At 44.0% G+C, this 26412-nt stretch overlaps 1 protein-coding gene across 11 annotated transcripts in view; it reads right to left on the bottom strand.

Moving 5' to 3' along the window:
- Positions 1-26412, bottom strand: part of rnf220a (ring finger protein 220a) — a 152378-nt gene that overhangs the window by 4829 nt on the left and 121137 nt on the right. For 2 of the 11 annotated variants that reach the window (XM_039815306.1, XM_039815311.1), the window contains 10 exons: positions 26243-26374; positions 23459-23583; positions 21698-21827; positions 13786-13978; positions 13611-13666; positions 13277-13388; positions 4112-4223; positions 738-932; positions 449-519; positions 267-341 (listed from right to left, as the gene is read on the bottom strand). In XM_039815306.1, coding sequence (XP_039671240.1) covers positions 267-341; positions 449-519; positions 738-932; positions 4112-4223; positions 13277-13388; positions 13611-13666; positions 13786-13978; positions 21698-21827; positions 23459-23583; positions 26243-26374 — 1201 coding nt within the window. The remainder of the gene's footprint in view (positions 1-266; positions 342-448; positions 520-737; positions 933-4111; positions 4224-13276; positions 13389-13610; positions 13667-13785; positions 13979-21697; positions 21828-23458; positions 23584-26242; positions 26375-26412) is intronic. The other 9 variants (XM_039815307.1, XM_039815317.1, XM_039815313.1 and 6 more) reach the window with 7 other exon arrangements.

The following is a 26412-nucleotide window of genomic DNA, read 5'->3' as shown; positions in this document are numbered from 1 at the left end:
GCAAGTGTTTGCATTGTGTGTGTGTGTGTGTGTGTGTGTGTGTGTGTGTGTATAGTGAGAGAACAGGTCATTTGAAAAATATTCCATTTAAGTTTCTCCCCATGGGGCACAGCTACAGAGAGGAGATCACTGACTATGAAAGGAGGCTGCAATAACTACATGTCATGAGGAGCTGTCGTGCAGCACAGAGGTGTGTGTGTGTGCAGCACAGAGAGGTGTGTGCGTGTGTGTGTGCGCGCAGACAACTGTGCAGGGTTTGTACGTACCAGAGTCCTGAGCCAGCATTCTTCACAATGGACGTGCCAGCACTGGATGGAGGTGAGCGGCATCGTGTAGGAGTCCTAGGGACAGATAGTGAGAGTATAATTACACCAAATTCAAAGGACACGCACACACCAGGTAACAACAACACTGGACATTCCCTGACCGACGGCACCAAACCACTAACCATGGAACGACACAGCCAGCAGCCACAGAACCACTGAGCAAGGCAGCATGGGGGGCAACTGAACCGGCAACCTGCAGGTCACACACACACACACACGCACAGACACGATATCGGGCAAGCAACGAGCAGAGACGGAGGGAAGCAGGCAGAGGGAGGAGAAGAGGAGGGAGAAAGCCATGAATGAACCCAATCTGATGGGCGCCCTTTTCTTTTCCTCTAGAAAAGAACGGAGAGATGATGGAGGAGGGGGAGGAGGGGGGGGAGGTGGAGGAGGGAGGGAGTGCCTTACCCTCCGTAAGGGCTGTGGGAGGAGCCTCTTTATGCCGCTGCCGTAGCCACCAATCACAAGGCCCCTGTACAGGCAGTACAGGCCGAGGGGGAGGGACTTAGGCTTCCTCTCTCCGACCTCATTGGCCAGTGGCCGGGGCCCTGGCCACACCCCTAGGCTCTTGATCTCCGTGCCTGACGGGATAGCAGGCTTCCTCTGCGGAAGGGAGGGGTGGGGGTGGGAGAGGAGAGGGGGCGAAAGGTGGCAGCTAATCATAGAGGCGGGCTTGTACTGATCGCGCCCTCACAAACACCACAGTGCAACGAACACCCGTGTGGACAGACGCACACACGCGCGCGCGCGCGCACGCACGCGCGCGCACGCACACACACACACACACACACACACACACACACACACACACACACACACACACACACACAAGAGTGTGTACAGCTTGGACAGCTGATTGACAAACTGCTATAAGAAAATGCTTGAGGAACTCTCCTACTGTGTTCCCACTTTTGTCAAATAATGAGAATGCCAATGACTTGGCTAAGTTGCTGAAGGTCGATAGAAGACGGAAAGCTACAATTCAGGCATCTCATTGGTTAGTGCAAAATGTAAGGATTTGTTTGAATTTAAATATTGAAATAAAAACTCATGACTATCCACTGAAACTGCTTACAGAAGAATGCCTGTTTAAGGGGCTCACTGTGATGATGCTTACATGTGAAAGTTTATCATCTTACTATAACTGCGATAAACTGTTTAGTATCAATATAGAGAAGAACAAACTTCCAAGTCTAGGGCATGTTCCTTTTTATTCACTTTGTCTGGTCAATAACCATTAACTAAAAATATAACTATATATAATTTTTTTTTTTTTTAAATTGCTTTCATATGAATAAATGAACTTAACAAGACATGGCTGTATTTCCCTTCCTAAGATGACCAGTAGATGGGGGTAGAAATCCACTGATGAGACCAAACCACCTCACTGAGCTCGTGTCAGGACCAGCAGAGGATAAAGCTCAGGCAACTTGGCTGCAACAGGAGAGCACTTGTTTTCTACTTACATACAACTACCTGAGCATTGGAAGGTTATGATCCATGCACAACAGGAGGTTGCAGTGGAAATCTCCAGCTTCTCTGAAATGCTTCCTGATTGCCAACAAGTTAAAGCATTCTGATGACTTTTACATCAGACACAGTGACAGGGAAGGCGCGACGAGTGAAAGACAGACAGAGACCGGTAAGACGTGTGTGAGTGTGTGTGTAAGCGTTGTACACATATTTGTGTTTCTCTGTATGCCTGAATGTGTGTGTGTGTGTGTGTGTGTGTGAGTGAGAGAGATGAGGGACAGTGACAGATGAGCGGAGAGGAGCCGTGTGTCCATGGGGCAGTGAGTGATCGATCGCTGTGCCTTGCCCTCCGTGTCACCTCGGGCACCCAGCGACCTTTAGGAAGCGCAGGCGTCAGTAATTACCATCTGCGCGCGCACGCACGCACGCACGCACACACACACACACACACACACACACACACACACACACACACACACACACACACACACACACACACACACACACACACACACACACACACACACACACACACACACACACACACACACACACACACACACACACACACACACGATGCCGACGCTGCACTGTCCACAAGCTTGAAGGATGACAGGATGGGTCCTTTACACAAAGTGGGGAACACAAGCGAGGAGGATGCGGGTGCAGTCGTATCTCAAGCACATGATGGACATGAATATTGACAACGTCCCTCATCCTGCCTGATATTGTCATGGATGAACATGAGGCTTAGACTATTGATCTGGGAGTCCAATCAATCACCTACACATGCTGTACAGCACAGACCCATCTTCACGCTTTACAACTCAACACTGTTGTCACTACTCATACTGGTGTGTCAACTAGACAAACTCTTACATGTGCTGCCTGGTCCTTAATACATCTTATATATATATTATTATATGGCAGAATCCTGTCAGTTTTCGAGGCCGTTCTGCATTCCCCACTGGAGTCTTTCATCCCAGCACACATTCAGTTTCAAAGCTTGCAAAGCCATGCAAGAGCATAAACCAACACAACACGAGCAACACCACCACTCGTACACTTCTAAAGCTACTTAGACACCCACAAACTGAGGGAAATGAGATGCATACATGCACACTTCAAGGAGTATCCAGCATACAACACAATACACTTCACATTATGTAACATGGGTGCCTGCTGCCCAAAGCGAGAAAAAATAAATAAAAATCAAGATCTTTGATCTGGTCACATTAATATTTGGATCCAAATATGCAGCGACTGCAGCAGTTGTGCAAAAAAAGGCAGTATTTGAGAAGCCTTTGACACGGAACAGCCCATTATCACATATTTGGCCTAATAATGCAGATTTCGGAGGATCCAGCCACTGGATTGGGACAGAGAATTAGTGTGCAACTGGTTGGAAATTTGCTAGAATGGAGGAGGGTGCGGTTCATTGAGCTCAAACAAAAAGCAGCATCCTCCTTGGTGGGTTTCCTCAGGGATTGTGGGAAATTAGCTACTACTAACCCTAGCACCAACTAGCAATCCTCTAATCCACACTTCTATATGCTACTACATGAAGTTTTACAAATGCTAGATTTAGTGCCTCCTGACAAAAGGCACAATACTGCCTTTAAAGGCTCCGACACACCAACCGGACGGCCGACCTTCGGCAGAAAAGGCAGTCAGACTGACTGCCTCCCCGAGTTGGTCAAAAAAGTGCCTCGGAACACACCGAAGCGACGTCGACTTGAGCGTACGTTCTGCGCGTGCGCGAGACGTAATACGTCTCCGTAACAGCAGGCGGCGCTAATCTGTATTGTCGCCCAAAAAATGAAAACCGGCAGCTGATTGGACGAACGAGTCACATGGGTCTGGCTTCTCAGGAATTTCAAAGCCAGACCATCATGGCGGCTCGCTAGGAATACGATCTCGTATTTTACGAAAATTCACCGAAACGTGTTTCTGAAAACATTTTAAGTGATAAATAGGCCATGCAGTTGCTGAATCTGTCTTCATTTCAGATCGACAAAGGTCAGATTGAGAGACTCTAGTCAAACTCATCCCGCTCATCATTTCCGGGTTAGCGCTCCACCAATCAGAGTGGTCATTGAGTCCGACTGCCCACCTTCCGATTCAACCTGTCAAATCGGCCCAAATGAAGGCCGACGGCTACTCCGACTGACGACGGCACAGAACACAGCGAACAGACTGGAGTCACCGACCTCACCAGACTGTCGGACGGTGGATAATCGGGTTGGTGTGTCAGGGCCTTAAGGGTTGATGTGAAACCGAAAGAGCATTCATGTGAATGTTCTACTCACCATGCAGATGAGACACTTGTATCGGTCTCCTCTCAGTATCTGCCTCTCCAGCTCTCTGATTCGAGCCTTCAGAGCCTCCATGGTGGTAGCCGTGGACTCCTCCTCCGTTACCCTGGGGGAGAGGAACAGAGACAAAGACAAGAGGGAGAGATGTTTACTGCTAACGTTATGACACTTATAGTTAGGTATGAGAAAGTGTGTAACCATTGACAATGTTAAGTCAAACTACAGTAAGAAAAATCATAACACTGTTAAAACCATAGTAGTGTTTCAGGTGGTTTTCGAAAAAAACTACAGGAAATTGGCTAAAAGGAATCTTCTGTCTCTAACCATAACATCAGTCTTGACAGTCTATTGCACTCTTCTGTGACCCTACTATATCTAAATGTGTGTGTTCGTTCCGCCAATGGGAATTTCATTTACTCCCATCTTTACACAAGTGTGTCAATTTCTATTCGTAGCCAACTGATTATGGCCCTCTCTGCAGCGCAAACCTGTTCTCTGTGTCAATCTGTATGTAGCATGACATGCTTTTATTAAAAAAACAAAACAAAACTTGACATTCTGACTTTTTAATGCGGCTTTATCTTCAAAAGGCCCTATCTTACTATCTTTTAAATTTTACTTGTATTCCACCCTTCAATTTCCCTGTTTGGACTTTAAGTAAAGTGCCCTGTCCTCATCGTTCATCCACTGCATCTAATCTCTTATGTTTTTACGTCTACCCCTATGTCCATGTATCCCTCTCAATTTATTTTCTTTCCTCTGTATTTATTTCCTCTTCTCCTCGTGTCCTTAGTCCATCCCTCCTTCATTCTATCCACCGACCTCCCTTTCTTCCTGCCTCTAAGCGGCCTCTGATTAATGTGTAGCATGATAACAGAAAATGTGCATTTAACACTGTCCGACAGCATATGAAGCAACCATAACTAAATCAATATGGCCGACGCACAGACCACAACGCTGCTGATGATGATTTGGAGCAGCGAGACGAGGCCGCACAAGGCGGCCCGTGTTTATTATGGCCATCCACTCGTTCTCTGGCAAGATGCAATAGCCGTGTGTGTGTGTGTTGAAATGAGAGTGTGTGTGTTTATGGTGATGTGGTCATTTTGCAGCCTGATAGCTAGCTGATCTATGGTATTGATCTGGATGGGGAAGGACAAGCGGAGAGAGGGAAGAGAGGGTGAGAGCAAAATAGAACGATAAGTGGCTGTGTGTGTGTGTATGTGTGTGTGAGAGAGAGAGAGTGTCCTAGGATATGGCTTCATTTGCTGCATCCTCAAACAGCAGGCTACAGGCAAAGGAAAACAACGATGGACTCAATTTCCTACTTAGACAGGTTTCTGTCAATCCATTGTACTGTGCGCAATATGAGTAGATTTACATCTTATTTTCTTGATTCCTATCATCAAACAAACTCATTAAACTCAAGTGAACATTGAGACTTATTTAAAGATTAGTTACATCTCTTAAATCCTGCGACAATTTTACAACACAGTATTCCCAGATTGTAATTTGGCCTCATTTTGATTGGCTGGCAGCTCCTAGCCCTAAAATGTACCCCATTCCATTAAGCTATATGTTGCCAAACATTACAAGTGGCAGGAATTTTGAGGTATAGGTGTAAGATCAAGTTTTTTGCGCAATTGACTTATTGATATCTTTAATTCAGATTGTTTATGTTTGGAGCTGTAACGAATACTCTATTAGTCAATCGAAAGAAAAATAATCAGGAACTATTTTAAAAATCGATATAACGTTTAGGTAATTTTTGTGACACAGAGCAAAGGGTCACAGGTCGGGATTCAAACCCAGGCCGCTGTTAAAGGTGCAGTAGGTAAGACTTATAAAACTAACTTTCTGTCATATTTGCTGAAACTGACCCTATGTTCGAGTAGAACTACATGAAACAGTTCATTAAAAAAAATGTCTAACTGCGTGTCAATCACTGCTCATGCACACGCATTCATTCTCCCTTGTGGGGGGAGGGGCTTAGGAGACCGTTTTGGCCTTTAGCGGAAAGGGGGGAGGGACTGAGAAGTTGTCGACGTTCAAATTTCTTTGCCAACTCCTGGATCTTCACAATCCTACCTACGGCACCTTTAAGGACTCAGCCTACATGGGGCGTGAGCTAGAGGTCGCCCTGAGATACTTCAAAGATTCTTAGAGATTCGCGTCACTTCTGATGTGTCAGGATCAGCTGCAAAGCAGCATTACCGAGGCTGGTCGAGACTCAACAACAACGAGCCGTTCTGCCACCACAAAAGCAGCACGAGGTTTTGCTTCCTCCATGAGAAAAGTCAACGCGCTCTAGCTCCTCCCTGTAACCCCATCACCATCCCGTGTCTATAAAGACCTAGTTGGGACTCCTAGACTGACTCGACACTCCATGCCCTGTAAACTGCTTTACCCTCTCCTCTTATTAGTTCTGAGCTCGTAAAAAGCCATTTAGCCTTGATTAGCCTGCTAGCTTATAAAGCGGCAGTGGACTCTGGGCTGGACGGGACTGGATGGGGGTTGTCCCTAAAACAAGGCTGTCTGTCTCTTTTAACAGCTCCATTAAAGCCCTTTGTCGCTCAGTCGAGCACACAACCCTGCCAAGGGGCTCTCCTTCCTTTGTCCGAAGTGAGTTAGAGAACGGAGGCGGAAAAGAAGTTTTACTCTTAAAAAAAAGGATTCTCCTTTTCTACCAACAACACTCACCTTTCTATTGTCCTTTCTAGCTCTACAATGAATATTCATTTAGCACAGCTGATTCATAGGATACCACATTTGAAAAGTTGTTTAAGTTAATCTATCTTTATGCGCCTGTGGCCATCTAAACAGGGGGACAGGGAGGTGGAGGGGGGAGCAGCAGGGGGCGGCGGAGGTGCAAAGATTTAATGGAGGTTAAAAAAAGAGCAGGATGATTTCACAGGGCCAAGGAAAGGAAAGACAACTCTCTGGGGCTAAATGTGACACACAGAGAGATAAACTGCCTCTCAACCAGCAAGAACCACAAGTAAAAATCCTTGAGTTTAAGCCCTTTATGCTGTGCTGTGTGTCACTGATTTAAGCTGGCTCAGGGGTTTTCAACCTTTTCCGTCTTGGAGCCAAGAATACAAAAAAATATGTCTGGCTTAGCAAACATGTCAAGTAGACTTACAGAAACAAGCTAACAGTTCAATTTGGGTTACAACCTAAAATGTAAGGTATTCAGTTTAGTGTCAGGAAATACACAAGAATCGTCTGTGCGAGTTGGCTTCTATTCAGCGTAGCAGAAAGTTTCCATGAGTGTGGGCCCGGGGGGGGGAGACTTAAGTCATTTACACCGCTTTAAAACATATATACGGCACACACATTTCATCCTATTTTACACGGTTGTATGAATGCAGGTTTTGGTGGTGATACAACAATGTGACGTGTGCTATGCTGTTGCAAAACTAAAATGGGTTAACACACCAAAAGTTGTGAATCACACAGTGTCACCGGCTTGAGGTTAAAAACTCAACATTTGTAAGGAGCTCAAATTAGGAACGACTAAAACTCAAAGATTCAATTTAGACCTGTATTAGCTGAGAAGGCAGAAACACGACACAACTGTTCTGTAGCTACAACCTGAATGTAAGATGAGCGGCATATACAGTATGAAATGTTGATTATACTGTATATGTAGATACTTGCTCCAAATACTGGAGATCCTGGACCAAGAACTCAAATCTGTGTATTTTACTGATCTGGAACGAGATGGGGAAAAAAACTCTAAACCCAAACCTACAGTTCAATCTACATCTAATACATAACATCCTGGACTATCTGTTGAGTATATTTGTCTGTCAGTACACCAGACTGAATATGTACGTCTCTCTCTCCAATTATGGCTCTGGGTTTGTAGGTTTTAACTGAAGATGTGGCCTTGATCTGAAGGGCTGGTATCGCAACAAACCCGAAGAACCAACACTGAAATACAACTTCCAACGTGCAGCTACTCCCAACTTAGTTCCTGGCCCACAGGGCTTTTTGAATGGTGTGTCCATGTCTGTATGTATGTATGTATGTGAGGGAAAGAAAGTGAAATTGCAGTGCATTCCCATCTCCAGTCAGCCCTATGGCGACAAGCAAGAAAGAAAGTCTGACAGAGACAGATAGATGGCTGTGCCTCCCCTCTATTTAGCGCTCTGTCCCCAACGTGTGTGGGGCTATTTCTCATTTCATTAGTGTGTGTGTGTCTGTGTGTAGCTGAAGACCTCCAACATCCATCTCAATCAGCCCCGTGTCTTAATCTACTGTCTACCTACATTTTGGTCTCTCTCTCTCTCTCTCTCTCTCTCTCTCCACAGAAAATTATAAAATTATGTCACAATTAATTCTAAAAACACAATATTCTAGCATCTAACATTTTTATCCACCGGGTAGGGAAATAAATCTCTTACACGCAGGTACTGTGAAAATAGCAGCGGTAAATCCCTTTAGAGCATGCTGCACCCTGTTAACCGAGGCCTTAACTACACTGACACACCATGATAAAACATTTAAGTCACTATTGATTTCCCCTGCCTCAGCCCGATCTCTGTGTGTGTGTCTGAGTGTGTGAAGGTGTCAGATGGCAAAAGGGAAGCGGCGGCATTTTGTACCTGCCTGAGAAAAATTGAGACAGAGGACGGGAAGAAAAGAAATGTGAAAGAGAAAAGAGTGAGAAAAAGAAAAAGAGAGAGAAAGAAAGAGAAGAATCAGAGGGGAAAAGGCACAGGAAAAGGCAGTGAATGGGCAGTGTGTGTGAGTGTGTGTTTGTGTGGAGGGGGGGATGGAGGGTAGAAATCTAGCTTCATCACTTCCAAATTGAGGACAGATTCAATTATTTGCAGAAACCACATGGAAATCTCTGCGCATTGTTCCAGCTGGAGCACCAAATTTGGCAGCAATCGCATTGGCGGCATTGGAAGGGCCATTTATCTTGGAGGGGAGAGAGCGTCTCAGGCGTTGTACATGTATACTATATATATATATATATATATGTGTGTGTGTGTGTGTGTGTGTGTGTGTGTGTGTGTGTGTGTGTGTGTGTGTGTGTGTGTGACCTCATTTATCTTGCGGGGGGATTGAGCAAGGGAACGAGGACGCCCCGGGAGGCGACCAGATCATTACCCATCTGGGATCAGAGACAGAGAGATTTCACTAACGCTGCTCTGTTTGCACACACACACACGCACACACACATACACACATACACAATGTATCAATGTAACGAAAGGAGACAAATCTCATTTTCATTTGGGGACGGAGGGGCACAGAAGCTCCACAAATACGTGCATTTATAGCAAGCGGAGAAGAGTGAGGCAGGGAATTGTTCCAGCCAGCTGACTGCTGGTTCCACTGCAATCATTCAGCATCTAGTTGGCTCTCTTTAAATGGATACTTAGATTAAGGCATGTTGTGCTGCAGGGGGCCACTAAGACCTCAGCCAGAACATCATGTAACCACAAGCACACATGCAATTTCGTTCATAACAAAGTCATAACATCACATTTTCTTTGGAAATTCTTAGAATTTAAGGTAGTTCTTGGCAATGAGCTTCAGGCGAGAAAGATGATTCCCACGAAATGAAATCTTAAAGATTAAGTTTGTTTCCAGAAGATATTCCCCTACCGACATTAGTCTGATGTAACGTATGGTCGGTGGCAGGAAAAAAGAAGATAAAAAAAAAACTTTAATTGCAGTAAGTGACAGCTCTGAAGAGGAACTTGGACTCACTGATGACGGCTAAAACTGTCCATGATATGCCAACAGAGCACCATGAGGAGGGTGCCTTTTCCTCATCAGAAACATACCAACTATGCATGTGTGTGCACGAGTGAATAAATTAGCCCCGTCTGACCACCTACAGTACAGGCCAAAAGTTTGGACACACCTTCTCATTCAATGCATTTCCTTTTTATTTTCATGACTATTTACATTGTAGATTCATATTTTAGATTCTTCAAAGTAGCCACCCTTTGCTTTTTTATTAATAAGGGAAACAATTCCACTAATTAACCCTGACAAGGCACACCTGTGAAGTGAAAACCATTTCAAGTGACTACCTCATGAAGCTCATTGAGAGAACACCAAGGGTTTGCAGAGTTATCAAAAAAAGCAAAGGGTGGCTACTTTGAAGAATCTAAAATATAAGACATGTTTTCAGTTATTTCACACTTTTTTGTTAAGTACATAATTCCATATGTGTTCATTCATAGTTTTGATGCCTTCATTGAGAATCTACAATGTAATTAGTCATGAAAATAAAGAAACACATTGAATGAGAAGGTGTGTCCAAACTTTTGGCCTGTACTGTACATCTCTGTCTCTCAGACACAAACACACACACACAGTAAAACGAGGACGATCACAGCACAGACAACAACTTATCGAATGCATCCCCTCGCTTAGTGCGCACACCCACACCCACACACACCCACACCCACACCCACACCCACACCCACACACACACCTTGCCTTGCAGTGCCATTTCTGATCAATACACTTCAAGCTGCTCTGCTTATTCACCAGCTATCCCATCTGCTGATATGTAATATGGGGAACACTCACACTGAGTGTCGATTGATTTATTTAAATGAAGCATTTATCGGGGCGGCCTTTTGCACACCCAGTGGGAGCGTGCGCCCCATGTAGGCTGAGTCCTTTGCAGTGGCGCGGGTTCGAATCCAACCTGCTGCCCTTTGCTGCGTGTCATCCCCCGTCTCTCTCCCCCTTTCATATCTATCCACTGTCACTATCTGATGAAGGGAAAAGCCCCAAAAAATAATCTAAAAAAAAAGCATTTATCGCGTGCAGCCTTCCCAGAGGTGACGGGGAACATATAATACATGCATACAGCACAAATGGTGATTTCAATAATACTTTTAGTAAATATACCGTTTACACAATGCTGTCATTAGTTTCCTACTCTGCTAGCCGATGCAGCCTTGACTGAGGTTTCCAATAACAGGAAAAACAACGCAGTGAACACTCCAATCATTTATACCGTAACATTTTGCCTGAGGAAATTGACTGAAGAGGGAAAGGTTACTAAAATGAGATGAGAGTGATGCTTTTTAGGGAGGTATTCTTAAAAGGCACTTCAGGTGGACAAAGGAAATCACTTTAAGAAATAGGGTCTGGGATGGAAGGCAACAAGCAGACTGACCCGAGCTCAGAGTGTGTGTGTGTGTGTGTGTGTGTGTGTGTGTGTGTGTGTGTGTGTGTGTGTGTGTGTGTGTGTGTGTGTGTGTGTGTAATCACATGGGGCAAAAGGACAGGAGAATATGCCAGACATGCAGAAGCAACCAATCAACCAAATCCCTCTCTCTCTCTTTGCCCACGGACTTCGCTCTCGCAATGAGCTGACCTCTATTACCCATGCAGGCGACAGAGTGAGTGTGTGTGTGTGTGTGTGTGTGTGTGTGTGTGTGTGTGTGTGTGTTTACTTGTGGCAGAATATGGATGAGGAGATGGAAATAAGGGAATCACAGAGTGCTGGCCTTTCACACACGGGTGTTCTAATGAATAGGGCAGCTGTATGCTTGTGAGGGTATGTATGTTTGAAACACAGCTGAGCGAGGACACTTTTTTTGAACTGTCCTATCCAGCCTCCAGCTGCAGTCATATTTCCAGGTCATTATGTCTTATTTAGTATTTCTGCTAGGGCTGCCTTCTAAACGTCAGTGAGTCAAAGCCCTCCAAGTCAAATCTCATTTTGCCAGTTGAATCACATTTTTTCTGCTGTCATTGTGCATAGAGCAACACTGGATAACCGCATGAAAGGCTAAATTCTGGCACATTTACACATTTGTTAAACACTTTTTATTTCATGGTAAAAAATGTGCGCCTCAGAGTTGACTTGGAATTTCGATTCAGGTACAGCCCTACTTCCTGCTTTACTGGTAAACATACAGAGTCTTATTGAATTACTAGTGTTTGGTATGTGATGCCACGAGGATGTTCTACTCTATCACAATTTTATACTTCTAGTTGGCTGTGTTAATAGCACTTCCATTTTTTATTTGAAAGTTGATCTATGGTTCATATGGTAAATGATCAATCAGTAATGATCTCCCCAAATTCAATATTTACAGTTAATAAGAAATTATCTTTTTCCTATTATTTTGTGTAATTTTGACCACTATGTGCCATGAGGTTAATTGTTTTTGCCATTGCCATGTTTTCCCCATGTCCAACTGAGTCTACTCCACAAACTACCTGATCTCACAGAATTCCATGAAATGAACGCGGCCCCTTAAGTTAAGGAAAAGGTTGTGGCGGGACAATGGGACGGTTGGGTTTAGGAAAACAACAACGGACGGTTGAGTTTAGGAAAACAATAACAGGACAACAACGGGACGGTTGAGTTTAGTAAAACATAAAGCGACAGTTCAGTTTAGGAAAGGTGACACGCTGGACACGATCCCCGGTCTCCTGGGTGAAAGTCCTGTGTTTGACCCATCCACCAACTCAACCAACCTCCTCAGGCGGATTTTCAGGCTTTCATACTACTCGCTACCGTAGTCGATCTTAATGCTACGTCATCTTCTTGTTGACTTTACTTTGGCATTGTTTTCCGTGGTGGCCACATGGAATTTTCACACATTCCGTGCCACCACCACGTAATGCGCTGTTAACAGTTCGTGCTCATTTCGCCCCAAATCCAACTGGGAGTCAAGATATAATCAAAAAAATAACAAAATAATATCAAGAAACAAGGTCTGAAATCTGAGGGCCACCTGTATTTATGCCACGTTTGATGTTCAGTGTCACTGTCTGCCAATCTTAAAGTGTTACTATGAGAAAAACGCTGTTTACCGTGTCATCATGTCTCAGTATATGAACGGTGTGGTTGAAGATGTGCGTGTGTGTGTTCTCCAGTGTGAACAAACATTTGCATGTGTTTTCACACTGCTGTGTGTGCCTCGTATCGGCTTGTGTCTATGTCCCAATTAATGATTTGAAGTGAGCTCTGTGAACGGAGAGAACACAACTGCAGTAAAAATCAATACCTGGAGACCCTCCCAGTCTCACGTACGGAAAAAAACTGAATCCATACAAAATGCATCATTTATGACCATCTACAAGTCGACTCTCCCACAAATACAAAAACTCATCACAAAGTCATAAAATCGCCATGAGAGTCTGTCCACACATGTGACCTACTTTTCAATCTCGCTGTTTTTACAGGTGCGTGGTGCGCAGGAGGAAGAGGTGGAGGATGAAGGAGTGCCGGGGTCTGTCTTGCTGCTTTCTCCGTTGCTCGTCGAAGGCATCTCTGCAAACACACAAACGGGTGGCGGGGTTAACACTGGATGGGGACTCTTCTAGCTGCAATAAGCATTCACACACACCTCACTGCTACATTTAAAAAAAAATGAGCCAAAATGAGGATATAGTGCAATGAATATACAACGTTCTTGGCAAATTGTGCGAGACCTGCAATACTAAAATCCTATGGATACATTTTGGAAATTACACTTTGTTTGGCCCTACTTACCGTCACTGGCCCATTTGGAGAATTCGGGCGTTATTCTGTTAGAAGGCATCCCACCGCTGCAACACAGATACACAAATGTTGGTATGAAAGGAGCATCAATGGTGCATTTCGTTTTGTCCGTTTAGTTAAGATGGTATTCTGCTAGTTTGACAGCGCAGCAGTTAAGGCTTCATACTTGAGCACGGCTCCCCGTAGCGCCTCCCTCTCCCTGGCCTCTCCTTGGTCCTCTCCGGCTCCAGAGCAGGGGATGATATCGGCCTCGGTGTACTGGGCCTTGCCGTACTCCAAGGTGTCGTCCCCGTCCACGTCTAGGTCAGCGTCGCTGTCTGCCGCGCTCTCCTTAATGCTACACGTTGCAAAACCTGTTCCTGTGAAAAAGACAATAATTGTCAGCATGACTTTTATTTACTTTGTCACCAAAGTAGGAATAAGAGAACCCTAGGCGTTATATGTAAAGCGTAACATTTACATTCATTCAATATTTAAAAAGATGCTCTTGTGACCAGGACATCAGTATGTGAAGCCTACATTGGAATTATTTTCACATAAAACCGCACAGCAACCCTTGGCTTCATCACTTATAATTTTCCAAAACACAGCATGGTGAGGTTTGGTGCTAAAACCACGATCTAAGTGATCTAATACAATATGAAAAAAATAAATCCATCACAGCTGCAGGTCCCATATTCCAGCCAAGCTGAACAATATACGATCTGTGTCTTTTGTTTGCTTTACTTTTCACTTCTGCCTCGCCTAAATGTCATAGTAAAAAACAGCATCTACATCAGTGTCTAATGTTAAATGGGCCAGCAATAGAAGTACAAATAAATGTTAATTTTTTTTAAATAACCCTGCATAAGAAAGCCTCTTTAAGAACCCTATTAACCATTTTTTTAGACAAACCTGAAGATCTTAAATTTAGCTCAGTTTAAACTTTACTTTTCCCTGACCAATTACGAATTCTGCAAACGGAGGTAGACGAGAAAAATTTGGTCAGAGAGACGAAGGCAAAGAAAGAGACAGCGTTTAGACATGGGGTGAACTGATGAAGACAGACACCTCACCCATCAATCTTTGAGAGAAAGAGCGGGAGAGTGTGGGAGTGTGTGTGTGTGTGTGTGTGAGTGGCACTTCTATAAACCCAGTGATGAACGCCCAGACAAACCCTTACCGCTGCCTGACTGCTTCCTTCAGCTCCACTTAGCCACAGAGCAGGCTGTGTGTGTGTGTGTCCGTCACTTAGAGGCGTCACTTCAGTGTTTGTTTGAGGCTGTCTGTCCCTCTGTCACTTAAACCCTGTATCTCCAACCCCTTGAAGGTGAGTGTGTGTGTGCAAGTGTCTGTCTACCCGTCACTTACACCACATCTATCTAGCATGCAATGGTAGGTAAGGTGTGTGGAGCAGTGTTCAGGTGTGTATGTTACTTACTATTTGGAGGTAGCTAGGTGTGTGTTTTGTGTGTGTGTACACACTTGTGTTTCACTTGAGATGTGACTCTGAATGCATCTGTGTGTGTCTGCCTGTGACAGGCCTGACAGCCATCTTATTTACACCTATCCCAATTTCTACAAGCTCTCAGCTGGACTAGTGTTCTCTGGGTGTATGTAACATGAGTGAGTTTGTGTGTGTGTGTGTGTGTGTGTGTGTGTGTGTGTGTGTGTGTGTGGGACCAGATACAAGCTTGACAGCTATCTTATTTAACCCCCTTGTCCCAGTGTGTGTGCAAGTCTCGATACTTGACTTCCTATAACAGTTGGTCTCAGTGCACTATAGTGTCTCACTGCACTGCCGGTAGGGCTCGTCTCTGAGGATCTTCTGGGATTTGCTGCTGCTTCACCCCCGTCTTAACTGTGTAATTCATTTCACTCTTACTCTAGAAAAGAATAAAAAAAACGAGGAGTGAGGAGAGCGAATGGGAGCACGGAACGACTGGAAGCCGCTGTGATTAAACGCGCCACCAATGCTAAGCCGTTTTACAACAGGCCCATGGTTTTTAGTGATCAAATAAAAAGCACCTTTTAACTTTTATTTGGTCTCAGTGGCAGAGGGGAACATATGGGAACAATGGCCACGTAGCGTAAATCTAGCAGCCTGCTGGCTCTGCTCGGCTACTGAGGCTATAGTTTTTCAGGGCATGGCAGAAGGTGAGCAGAGCACATGTTACATTATACAGTCTGACATGGTGAAACGGTTGGACTTTTATTCCTATTTTCACTGGCAGACTTTCTCCTTGCAACTTAGTTTGTTGATTTTGTGGAAAGCTCATTGTTTTTTTCCCCCTCATCCACCATCAAATACCTTGTTAACTGTCTAGTTTACACACATTGCATTCCAGACCTGTTAGTCACCTACAACACTGTGGTGACAAGTGAGATACAGAGTCATATCTAGAGTAGGCCTGCACAATAAATCGTTATAAAATCGCGATCTTGATTCAACCGTTTGCGATTACATTTTTTGTGTGGGCATTTTTGGCCTTTATTTTAATAGGACAGCTCTCACAAAGTTCAGGGCTTCACCCTCAGCCAATGACAAAGCGCCTTTATGTCACGTGTTTCACTCGTCGAGCGAGCGTGGTAGTTCGGAAATAAACCAAATGGATGTCGATGAAAACCCAGTACAGGTACTAGTGACGAGAATCAGCCAACCACTCAGTCTCAAACCAATCTCGTTCCGAAAAAAGGCCCGCATTCGGTGGTGTGGAATTTTGGATTCAAGCAAGATAACGAGGGTCAGTCTGATGTGGTTTGCAAGGCATGCTTTGCCCTTGCCACAATGCGACGCCATACCCACATAACTCCAGTAGGAGTAAGGAAATAACAGAAGCAACTGCTTACCATCTAGCAAAAGATATGGTTCCAATATACACCGTAGAACAGGATGGATTTCGAAAGATGATCCATACATTGGACAAATGCTACTCAATACCCTCCTGCAACCTTTTTTCATACGATGCACTGCCAGCTATGTACAAGAATGACGTTTCAATTAGCCTATTTAGAGCCATGTTCAGGGCCATATTCAGCGCAGTGCGTTAAACTTCTATTTTTGGTAACCTACTTGAATGGCCAGTTGAATGTTCATTCTATAAAAGGCAAGCAGTTAAAGAGTGTGCTAAGAAATCATTCTGTTTTTGATACTGTACTTAAATTGGCAACTGACAAACTCCATTTCTCTAGAGACTGAAGGTGTAGCTGCAGCATGTTGACTGACATGTTTTAATTATGTAAAGACATGTTGAAGGAGTTCAGATAGAGCCTGTGTCAGGGCCATATTTAGTTCAATGTGTTATATGTCACTATTTTTGGTAGCCTACTGTACTTAAATGGCCAGTATGTACTTTATTTTCTTTATTCATTGAAGCCTCTATGTTTACAGGCTTGTGGTGATGGGCAATGTGCTATAGGTGCCAAAAAGAAATCTATGTTTGGTACTGCCAATTTGTTTTGTAATTTTTCATGTGTGCAATAAACATTACACTTCGTGAGAAAAAAATCGTGACAGAGAACAAGCTAAAAAATCGTGACGTATCGTGCAGACCTAATCTAGAGTCCATATTTAAATTGATACATGAGGTGGGACCAATCATCCTCACTGATCTTTCTGCCTTCTGCATACAATAATTGAGAAAACAGTAGAGGGATGACAGGAAGCCTGGGAGAGACATGCATCTGGTCAGAATGTGAACCGGGGACATTGCCGTCTCAACCTCCAAGCCGTGGGTACACCCCAAAATCATTGCATTGACCATCAACCCAGCTTAAGAACTAAGTGGACCTGTGAAGACCTCTAGCCCAAAGGATTCACAACAACAATATTTAAATGTACAGGTTCCATACAGGACTATCAGTAAGTGTCTGAAACACTGACAATACAAAATAGCATTCCATACACTTTAAATTATGCCCATAAAGATGGACGTGATGCTGTATTTTCTTATTGATTCATGGCCTATTTGAGCACTGTACAGGTCTTCAGTGTTTTAACTGTGAGCATATGTGTGGCCTGTTGTGTGTGTTCCCAGTGCTTCTATCTGTCCCTCTAAGCAGTCTTGGCAGGCCAATCTAATCTGGCCAGGGAAAGGTCAGCCCCACTCTAACTGCCTTTCACTCACATTATGCACCAACGCCCCCCCCCCCACTCTCTTTTTTTCTTTACCTCTCTTCCCATCCATTCCTCCTTTCCTCACCTTCTTTGTGTCATCAGTCCTTCTTTCTTACCTTTATTCTTTCTCATTTCTCCCACATATCCCCTTTCCACTCATTTTCTCTTCTGTTGACAGTTGGCTTTTTTTTTTACTTCTCTTCCACCACCCTTGATCTCTCTACTCATGTATCACTTGTTCTCCCTCTCATGTACCAGTCCACAATTTCCCCTCTTTTCTGCTATACAGGCATGATCAATACACACACAAACCGACTCCTACAGGGCCACCCTGGTCTGTCTTATTATCATAACCACCTCCTGAATATTGTTGACTCTTAACATACTAACTACACATTTTATCCTCCGAGTTACATGCGTCATGGCAGCAACACCGGAGACACTCAATCTACATACATGTCACCACAACAACACCACAAGTACAGATCTGAAGAGGCAGGCAGGATCAAAGGACTCATCAGACTGACTGACAACCTGGATCAACCAATCGACCGACCCCGGCGACATCGCGTTACCATAGCAATTATCGGGACCCTCTAAGAAGCAAAGAGGAGGGGAGTCAAAGGCCATCGCACTATCTTTCTGCCATTTACAGGTCAGAGAGAGAGAGAGGGAGAGAGAGAGACGGAGAGAGACGAGGAAAGGGACACAGACACAAAGACATGAGACGGCCATCTTTGAAGTCCATTTACAAAGCACAGATTTCTCCTCTTCTCAATCCCTCTGGGCCATCTCAACCTGCAATAATCCCCCTCTTCTCCTCCTCTGTCTCTCAGGACAGGCTGATATCAAACCTCAGGATCAGTCTGCCTGCCTCCCTGTCTGCCTTTCCATCTGTCTGCGGCTAAACAAACAGATCAACTATTGTGTTCCAAAGCCTGGTAATGCCACTAAAACAGCAGGAGTAAACACTAAAGAAACAAATAGGAACACGATATATGAGGAACAAACTGAACTAAATAGAATGTGTTATATCAAAATCAAATTCATCAATCGCCATCATTGCTTTTGGTAATGACACTGTACTTACCGAGTCAACAGCTGACATTTTGATAAGTTCTCCAATGTAAGGCTTTGTTTTTGGGCTGCTGTTAGATATACTCTTAAACTTTATATTTTTTTGGGGGGGTTTGGAATGTTATTGGACAAAAAAACCTACATTTGAATATCCCACACTGGGCTCTGGGAACTTCCTGTAGACACTTTATACAAGCATTCTTACAAACTTTTCAAATGACTACTCCAAAAATGCCCTGTTCGCAGACCTCTCTGAATGTCTGGTCAGGTTTGCTGACTTATTGTTTGACTGGATAGTTCCTGATTTAAATCTACATTTTGCCAAATTTAGACTACTCTAGGTGCAAGTTTTTGAGCTACTTATTTTTAAGACAACATTTAACAATTGAGTAACTTAGGCTACTTCTGTTAAATGAAAATAATGGGTTTGCACAAAACATAAAATATCTTTAAGTAAAATATATATAAAAAAGCATTGTTTGGAAATCAGTATCAAAACTCAGGTCTCATGTTGCTGTTAGTATCATTTTTTTTTTTTACAACGACCCTATCATAAGGGATGAAAACTTAGTTGTAATAAACCGATTTCTCCCTTAAATATAGACTTTTTAGTATTAAAAGTTAAAAGTAAAAGCCAATTGCTTTTCAGCTCATAAAACTGAGACTTAAGACAGACAGACAGTCCAGCAGACAGATAAAGAAAGCTCTCGGTCTGTGCTGTGGGTCCTTTCAACCTGCCTAAGCCGGTGCGAGACACAGGGAAGTCTTCCCTCACACAGAGTTGAATCATAAACTGATCTTGTTCGATTTTTTCCTCCCCTTCCCCCTCCCTCCCCCTTGAAAGGGCCTCGTTCCCTCTGCCTTTCTTCCTTGTGCTCTCAAAGGGAGGGAAGGATGGTGGCACTTCACAGAGGGATAGGCCTTCTCTTTATCCCGCCAGCTGAGGAGACCCCCTGCAACATCTCTATATCCGTCTAGCCCTCCGCTGGCTCTCGAGAGCCTGCTGGACTCAGTGGCGAGTGTTAGAACCACTGAGGAGCTTTCAAGACAAAATCCACCTTCTGAGCCTTCTGCCGAGTGTGTGTGTGTGTGTGTGTGTGTGTGTGTGTGTGTGTGTGTGTGTGTGTGTGTGTCTGTGCGTTTCAAGTCACTCTCCCCAGGCCACCTCAGTTATCTGTGTAACATCACAAGGTGCCCTATTAGAGCAAGGCAGAAGGGTCCAGTGTCTGCTCGTTTAACGCCGTGAAAGAGAGATGGGCGGATGGAAGGAGCATGGGGGAGATGGATGGACGGGTGGGGAAAGCCACCTCCCACCCCACGAGCTGTTCCTTGGCGAGGTTTAGTTGAGATTTCAACATTGATCTGTCTTGTCTCCTCTCTCTCTGGCTTGCAGAGAGGGAAGGAGGGAGGGGAGAGAGGGAGGCAGGTGAGGCTCAGCATGTGTGTGTTTAACAACGGATCGAACAGGGGGAGAAGGAAGGCGACCAGGAAGAGGGACGGATGAAAGCCGAGGTAGAGCCTAGAGAGTTTAAAAGAGCCTCTTAGATGACAACTACTCTTTACCATGTGTGCACATCTTGATGGCTTGCCTCCATCTTTCTTTATCACCACGTTTTACACACAAACACCTGAGTGCCACGATGGGAGGCCACCGTGGGAGCACAGTGCAGTTTAAAACATCAAACTGCATGTATTCAAACAATTAGGTAAACAGAGATATAACATATGTTTAGTTTAGAGGCACTCTGAGGCTTAGAGGAAAGGTTCTTCTAGCAAATACATATAAAACGGAGCCAAGTGTGTTATGTTTCTACTGAGGAAGTGTTCTTTATGATTTCAAAAGCAGTATTAAATTGATTAATCTGCAGCCCTATTTGCATACATTATAAAATCTAAATAGCTACTTCTCCTTTGAGTGTTCTAGGAGCTGAATCATAGCATAGACGTCCCAAATCCTGTTCCAATCTTGCTAAATAAAATCAAAATTTGTGAACCTTGGAATGCCATTTTATGTCTATTGCGGCAGCTCAGATCTCGCGTAAGTCTGACACCTGACTAAAATGGTTAAATTAGCAAAAAGAGATTTATTGGATGAAAATCAGCTAAACTAAATTTACATTTAACATTTGCAGGGTGTGATGACAGAAGCATGGCATTAAATTGTTGCTTTAATATTTGTCCACACGCCCCTATACAGAAAACATCTATATAGGCTAAGCTAAAGAAAAATACTAACAATACAAGTTTGAAAAATCTGAGAAGGACCAAAAAGAGACGGTGACAGAGAGCTACCACTGTAGGTGTGTTGTGTCACAGAGCAGCCATGATCCCCAGTGGCCAGCTCTCCCATCCAGTTCTATAATTGCATTTCTGGACGGACACACACACACACACACACACACACACACACACACACACACACACACACACACACACACACACACACACACACACACACACACACACACACACACACACACACACACACACACACACACACACACAGTGGTGACCAGCGGGTCAATTGCCTAGCTAAATGTGTTTTCCTTCCCCTTGCTAAGAGGATTGTGTAGGGCCGAGCCAAGCTGGGCTGGGCTGGGCTGACCCAGGGACAAACCTACACTGCCACCAGACCACTGGCACCATTACAGCTCCAGGTCACATTCAACACCGGTCCCACAGAACAAACACTGCTCACACTGGACAGAGGGAATGATGGATGAGCAGAGAAACAAAGGAGGAGACAGACAGAAAGAGAAAAAGGAAGGCGAGAACAAACAGGGCTCTGGGCTGACCCTGTCTACATACAGCCAACTGGGGTGTGACTGGACACGGCCAGAGATGTGTGTGTGTGTGTGTGTGTGTGTGTGTGTGTGTGTGTGTGTGTGTGTGTGTGCTCTTGTACCTCTGAAGCCTCCCTCCAGCAAAGCAGTAGCTCTGATCCTCTTCTGCCCCGCCCACTCGTACTCCTCAAAGCCCCGCCCATTTTCTCCGTCCATGTCTGCAGAGTCATCATCGCCTAATGCACCCTCACGCTGACACACACACATACAGGGACACGTGTTAATCAGAGCAAAGGGCTGAGGCATTTTTTTCTTGCAAATTTCAACAGCTGTAAGTACACAGTTTTACTGTGTTAAATATGGTGTGGTGGAAGACAGGCCGGATCTCCGTAGCACGCTTTATCTGTACCATACTATGACCAGCTGTGATAAGTACCTGTATTGTTGGTAAATGTCTATAGGACACAGATGAGACCAGAAACGAGACTGCTAATCTAAGTCATGTGTTCAGAGTTTAAAGGTTTGCACACACTGCACTAAATTACCAACTACCTCCCTGGAGGCTCCGACTATTTTCTTCTTCTGTTGTGCATCAAGCTTGTGTGTAACTCAGGAGACACTGTGCTGTGTTACACCTTTCTGTTCCTACATTTAATATGTTTCTAACAGAACGTAGACTCAGTTTTCTCAACAGCTTTGTTTTGCTGTGCTTGTTGTTGCTAAAATGAAGTCTATTCCACCAAGGAACGGTTTCAAATTGATTCATCTTAACAGAAAAACGTCCAAAATTAAGTTTTGTTTGTTTTTATTTAGCCAAAAGTACGTTTTTTTGTGTGTCTAACATAACTTAACTTGCACCAACTGCTTTAGAATCAAATCGTTCTAGACATTTTCACTGGGACGTAATCGCTAAAGTGGCCAAAGACCTTTTGATTGTTTTATTTTCATCTTTTACAGTGAAGCAGCAGCAGGAAGTGACAAGCCCAAAAATGTCTAGCTCTAGTTAAGATAAACGGCAAAGAGGAGATCAGATCAAACAGAGAATCTTCAGTCCACTTGATCACTAATTACAAAAGGAGAACAGAGCTCTGGCTCCGGTTGCAAGCTCAGTACAGTATCTGCACTGATATGAATATGTAATAAAAACACAGCTCACATAGAATGGTACAGCTCTGGAAAGCCTAAAGCGTGCTAGTGGAAAAGAGGTATTAGTGTTTCTATAGCTAGTGTTACAGTCAGCTATAGTTAGTAAGGTGGGATACAGGAGCAGTGTTGAGGATTTTTGTCTGTTGTCTACTCTAGGATAGAATGGAACTGTTTGGCATCTACAGGAAAGAAGGATTGGTGACCAAATCTGACATGAGAGGCTGTCATTGGTTTGACAGCTACAAAACAGAGAGAGGAGGTGACTGGAAATATCTTTCTGTTGGGGCTACATCTACAGCAAGCAAAGCCAAATTGGCCCTCATCTACAGATACTAAAGATGTAACTGTTATGCTCATACAGGAGCTGCATGCCAATGGGTAAGCTGCAGCCATGTCATATGGGATAAACCACAGCCTTCTACTTCAAAATAATGTTCCTGTCAGCTTTGCAGTGGCAAAATTGAATCATGGATATGTGAATAGTTCAATGTCAGTGTTTTTTTTTTTTTTTTAATGGTCTTTTAGACAGTAATTCCCATATGATGTGCATGCAGTACCGCCATGTAAAGGAAGTTAATATCTAGAGAAGCTACAGTCGCTATTGGTTGGTATCTGCACTAATGTACAGAAGTGATTGGACAGCATCTACATAGAAGTAAAGAGGTGACTGGTCAGCATCTACAGGAAGAGAAAGGTTGAGAGGCTGTCCGACTGGTTCAGGGCCAGGATTGTACTACCTGGATCAGGCATTGTTCCACATGTCTACTCATCTCCTCCTCGCTCCCAGCCAATGGGGTGCTGCACAGCGGACATACCTGGCCCCCCTCCTCAGGCTTCCTCCTCTTCATCTTCCCTATACGTGCTGGAAATGATAGGCAAGAGAGAAAGGCAGAGACAGGGAGAAACATTTTTTATGTCAATTTAGCATTAAATGGTTATCATTTGAGTTTTTAAGCATGTTTCATTGGACGATAATATCACTGGTTTCGAGGCACAGGAGAGAATCTGAAATAACGCCTGAGGGGAATTTATGTCAGATGAATTTTCCTTTATTGGATCATATGCAATGTAATATAGCTGCTCACTAATCTCAATTATTTACAAGCCTAGAAGCATGAGACAAGGCTGAGAGCACTCAACTCCTGAAATGTGTAAAGAAAGAAGTGACAAGAGACGGACGCGACAGTCTCAATCCCCTTCCTTCACTCTACATCCACACCATTCCTCTGCGTTGGTTTCTCGTCCCTTTCCTCCCTTGCCCTTCTGTCACAGCTTCCCCCCCACACACACACACTTAATTAGAAATTTAACAGAGCAGAACAGCCGTCATTGCGCCCCGAGTCTCTGTCGTTTTTTCTTAACTGCAAATGGCGCATGGGGACATTAATTTTTAGCTGGCTGGGAAAGCAGAGGAGGCCAAGAGGGACCGTGGCAAGAGATGGAGGGAGAGGAGGAGGTGGACTTACGGCAATACGCCATGACTGCAGGGGAAGAAGATGGAGAAAGTGAGGCAGGGAGGGTTAAAGAGAGAAACAGCCTCCTCCTCCTCCTCACCAATTCTCCCCTGATGCTAATCGAGGGGAGCGTTGTTAAATAGAGAAGGGAAAGGGCTGCTAATTAGGTCCCCCACCCCCCAGCTGTTATACCCCACATGAGAATGATTCCTGGTTCCACGTGAGGGCAGAGAGAAAGTAATGGAGGGCGAAGTTTAAAGTAAGTCCCTTGTCGGCTCTGAGAAATGCTGAGTTATCCGTGTGTTGCCTCAAAACTGGAAACGCAACATTTTTGCAAGATAACAACCAATGTGGTAAGATTCAAGTGTTACAGATACAGATATATTGATTACATTATTGGTTTACACTGCTTCTTTATCCCTTCATCAAAAAGGACGAGTAGTTTCGTTAAAAGTTGACAGGGGTGAATGAAAAAAACGTGACCATTTTGTTTAGTAGCATGGCAAAAGAAGCAACACTGTCAACTGACATTTGTGTTAAACATCATGGAGTATTTAACTGTGTTCAACCTGAAGACCATGTTCGAAATGTAGTATTATGGACGCTGAATGCACAGGAGTCTTCTTGTCTTGCAACCCATTTTAGTACAAACATCTGCTGCATTCTATTCAAGCGTCCCAGTAAGCCATGGCAGTGAGTAGGGGTGGGGGGGAAAAAATCAATACAGCATAGTATCACAATATTTTCCGTGGCAATACTGTATTGATACACAGACGACAAGTATCGATCTTTTATTATATATGTGTTGGTCAGTTTGTCTGCTTGACAATCCCATTTTGCAGCAATAAAGGTGAAATGAAATGAAAAATGTATCTTTTTAGATAAAACAGATGTTAACAAAATTTTCTTTTGGGGACATAATTTGAAATTGGGAAAAGTTTTAAGTTGGAAAAAAGGTACCGTATTTTCTGGACTAGAAGTCGCACTTTTTTTCCTACTTTGGCTGGTCCTGCGACTTATAGTCAGGTGCGACTTATATATCAAAATATATATAATTTAACATGTTTTTAAATGTTAATTCATACTGAAAACATTACCGTCTACAGCCGCGAGAGGGTGCTCTAGGCTTGTGACAACTAGAATGCTGCTCCTAAAGACAACAAGAGATAACAAACTGCAGGTAGTAAAATATGCAGCCGAAAACGGTAATCGAGCAGCAGAAAGAAAGTTTGAAATGAGGGAGAAACTTGTGAGGGACTGGCGAAAAGCTGACTCTTACTGCAATGAAGAAAACAAAGAAAGCTAATCGCGGGCTGAAAGCAAGATGGCCAAAGGTGGAGGAACTAGCTAGTCCACACATGGATGCGTGCTGCCGGGAGGGGCTCGTCAACGGTGCAGTTACATCTCCACGCCCAGGTAGTTGTTCTGTGTGCTATTGTATAGTTCAATAACTGTGAATGTGTTACGTTAACATACCGGACACCTACCGTATTCAGCCTGTTGTTCTGTGTGCTATTGTGTAGTTGACAGATGGCTGATTTTGGTCTTGGATTTAGTGAAATAAATTTCTAAATAAATGCGACTTATAGTCCGGTGCGAAATATATGTTTTTTTCCTCTTCGTGACGCTTTTTTTGACTGATGCGACTTAAACTCCGGAGCGACTTATAGTCCAGAAAATACGGTAATAAATTGCAATATATCGCAGAATATTTCAATATGTTTAAAATCGCAATAATACTGTATCGTGACAAAAGTATGGTGACGATATCGTATCGTGAGGCCTCTGGTGATTCCCACCCCTAGCAGTGAGCCAGAATGGAATTCAGCTATCGATTTTATTTTCAAAACCTGTGCTTTCCCTACTGTGACATGCCAAAATGTCTTCTGTGAAACAGGCCCATCGGCCTCATTGCCACCTTCGTGATGCCACAGTGTTGCCTATTAGGGATTCCACGGTGAGGAAACTCTCCCACCTTTTAATAAACTTGTGACAAAACCCGTGTATCGGACATTTTACAAGAAAAAGATATTCGTCAATGACGCTCAATATCTGTAGAGCGCTTACTTTGATCTCTGGCCTCTCCGGTCAAGCTTTTGCTGCAGAGACGGGCGCAGCTGCGCCGCGTTCCGGCTGCAATGTGGCCCCCGGAGCTGATCGCGGCCACTCTAGACAAATGTTGCCTCCAGATGCTGGCACCTTCAAAGTTTACAGATTGCCTCATTAATTTTTTTTTA

Source organism: Perca fluviatilis, chromosome 11 (assembly GCF_010015445.1).
Source record: "Perca fluviatilis chromosome 11, GENO_Pfluv_1.0, whole genome shotgun sequence".
NCBI lineage: Eukaryota > Metazoa > Chordata > Actinopteri > Perciformes > Percidae > Perca > Perca fluviatilis.
Note: the sequence above shows the minus strand (reverse complement) of the source record. Positions and strands in the feature narration are given on the sequence as shown.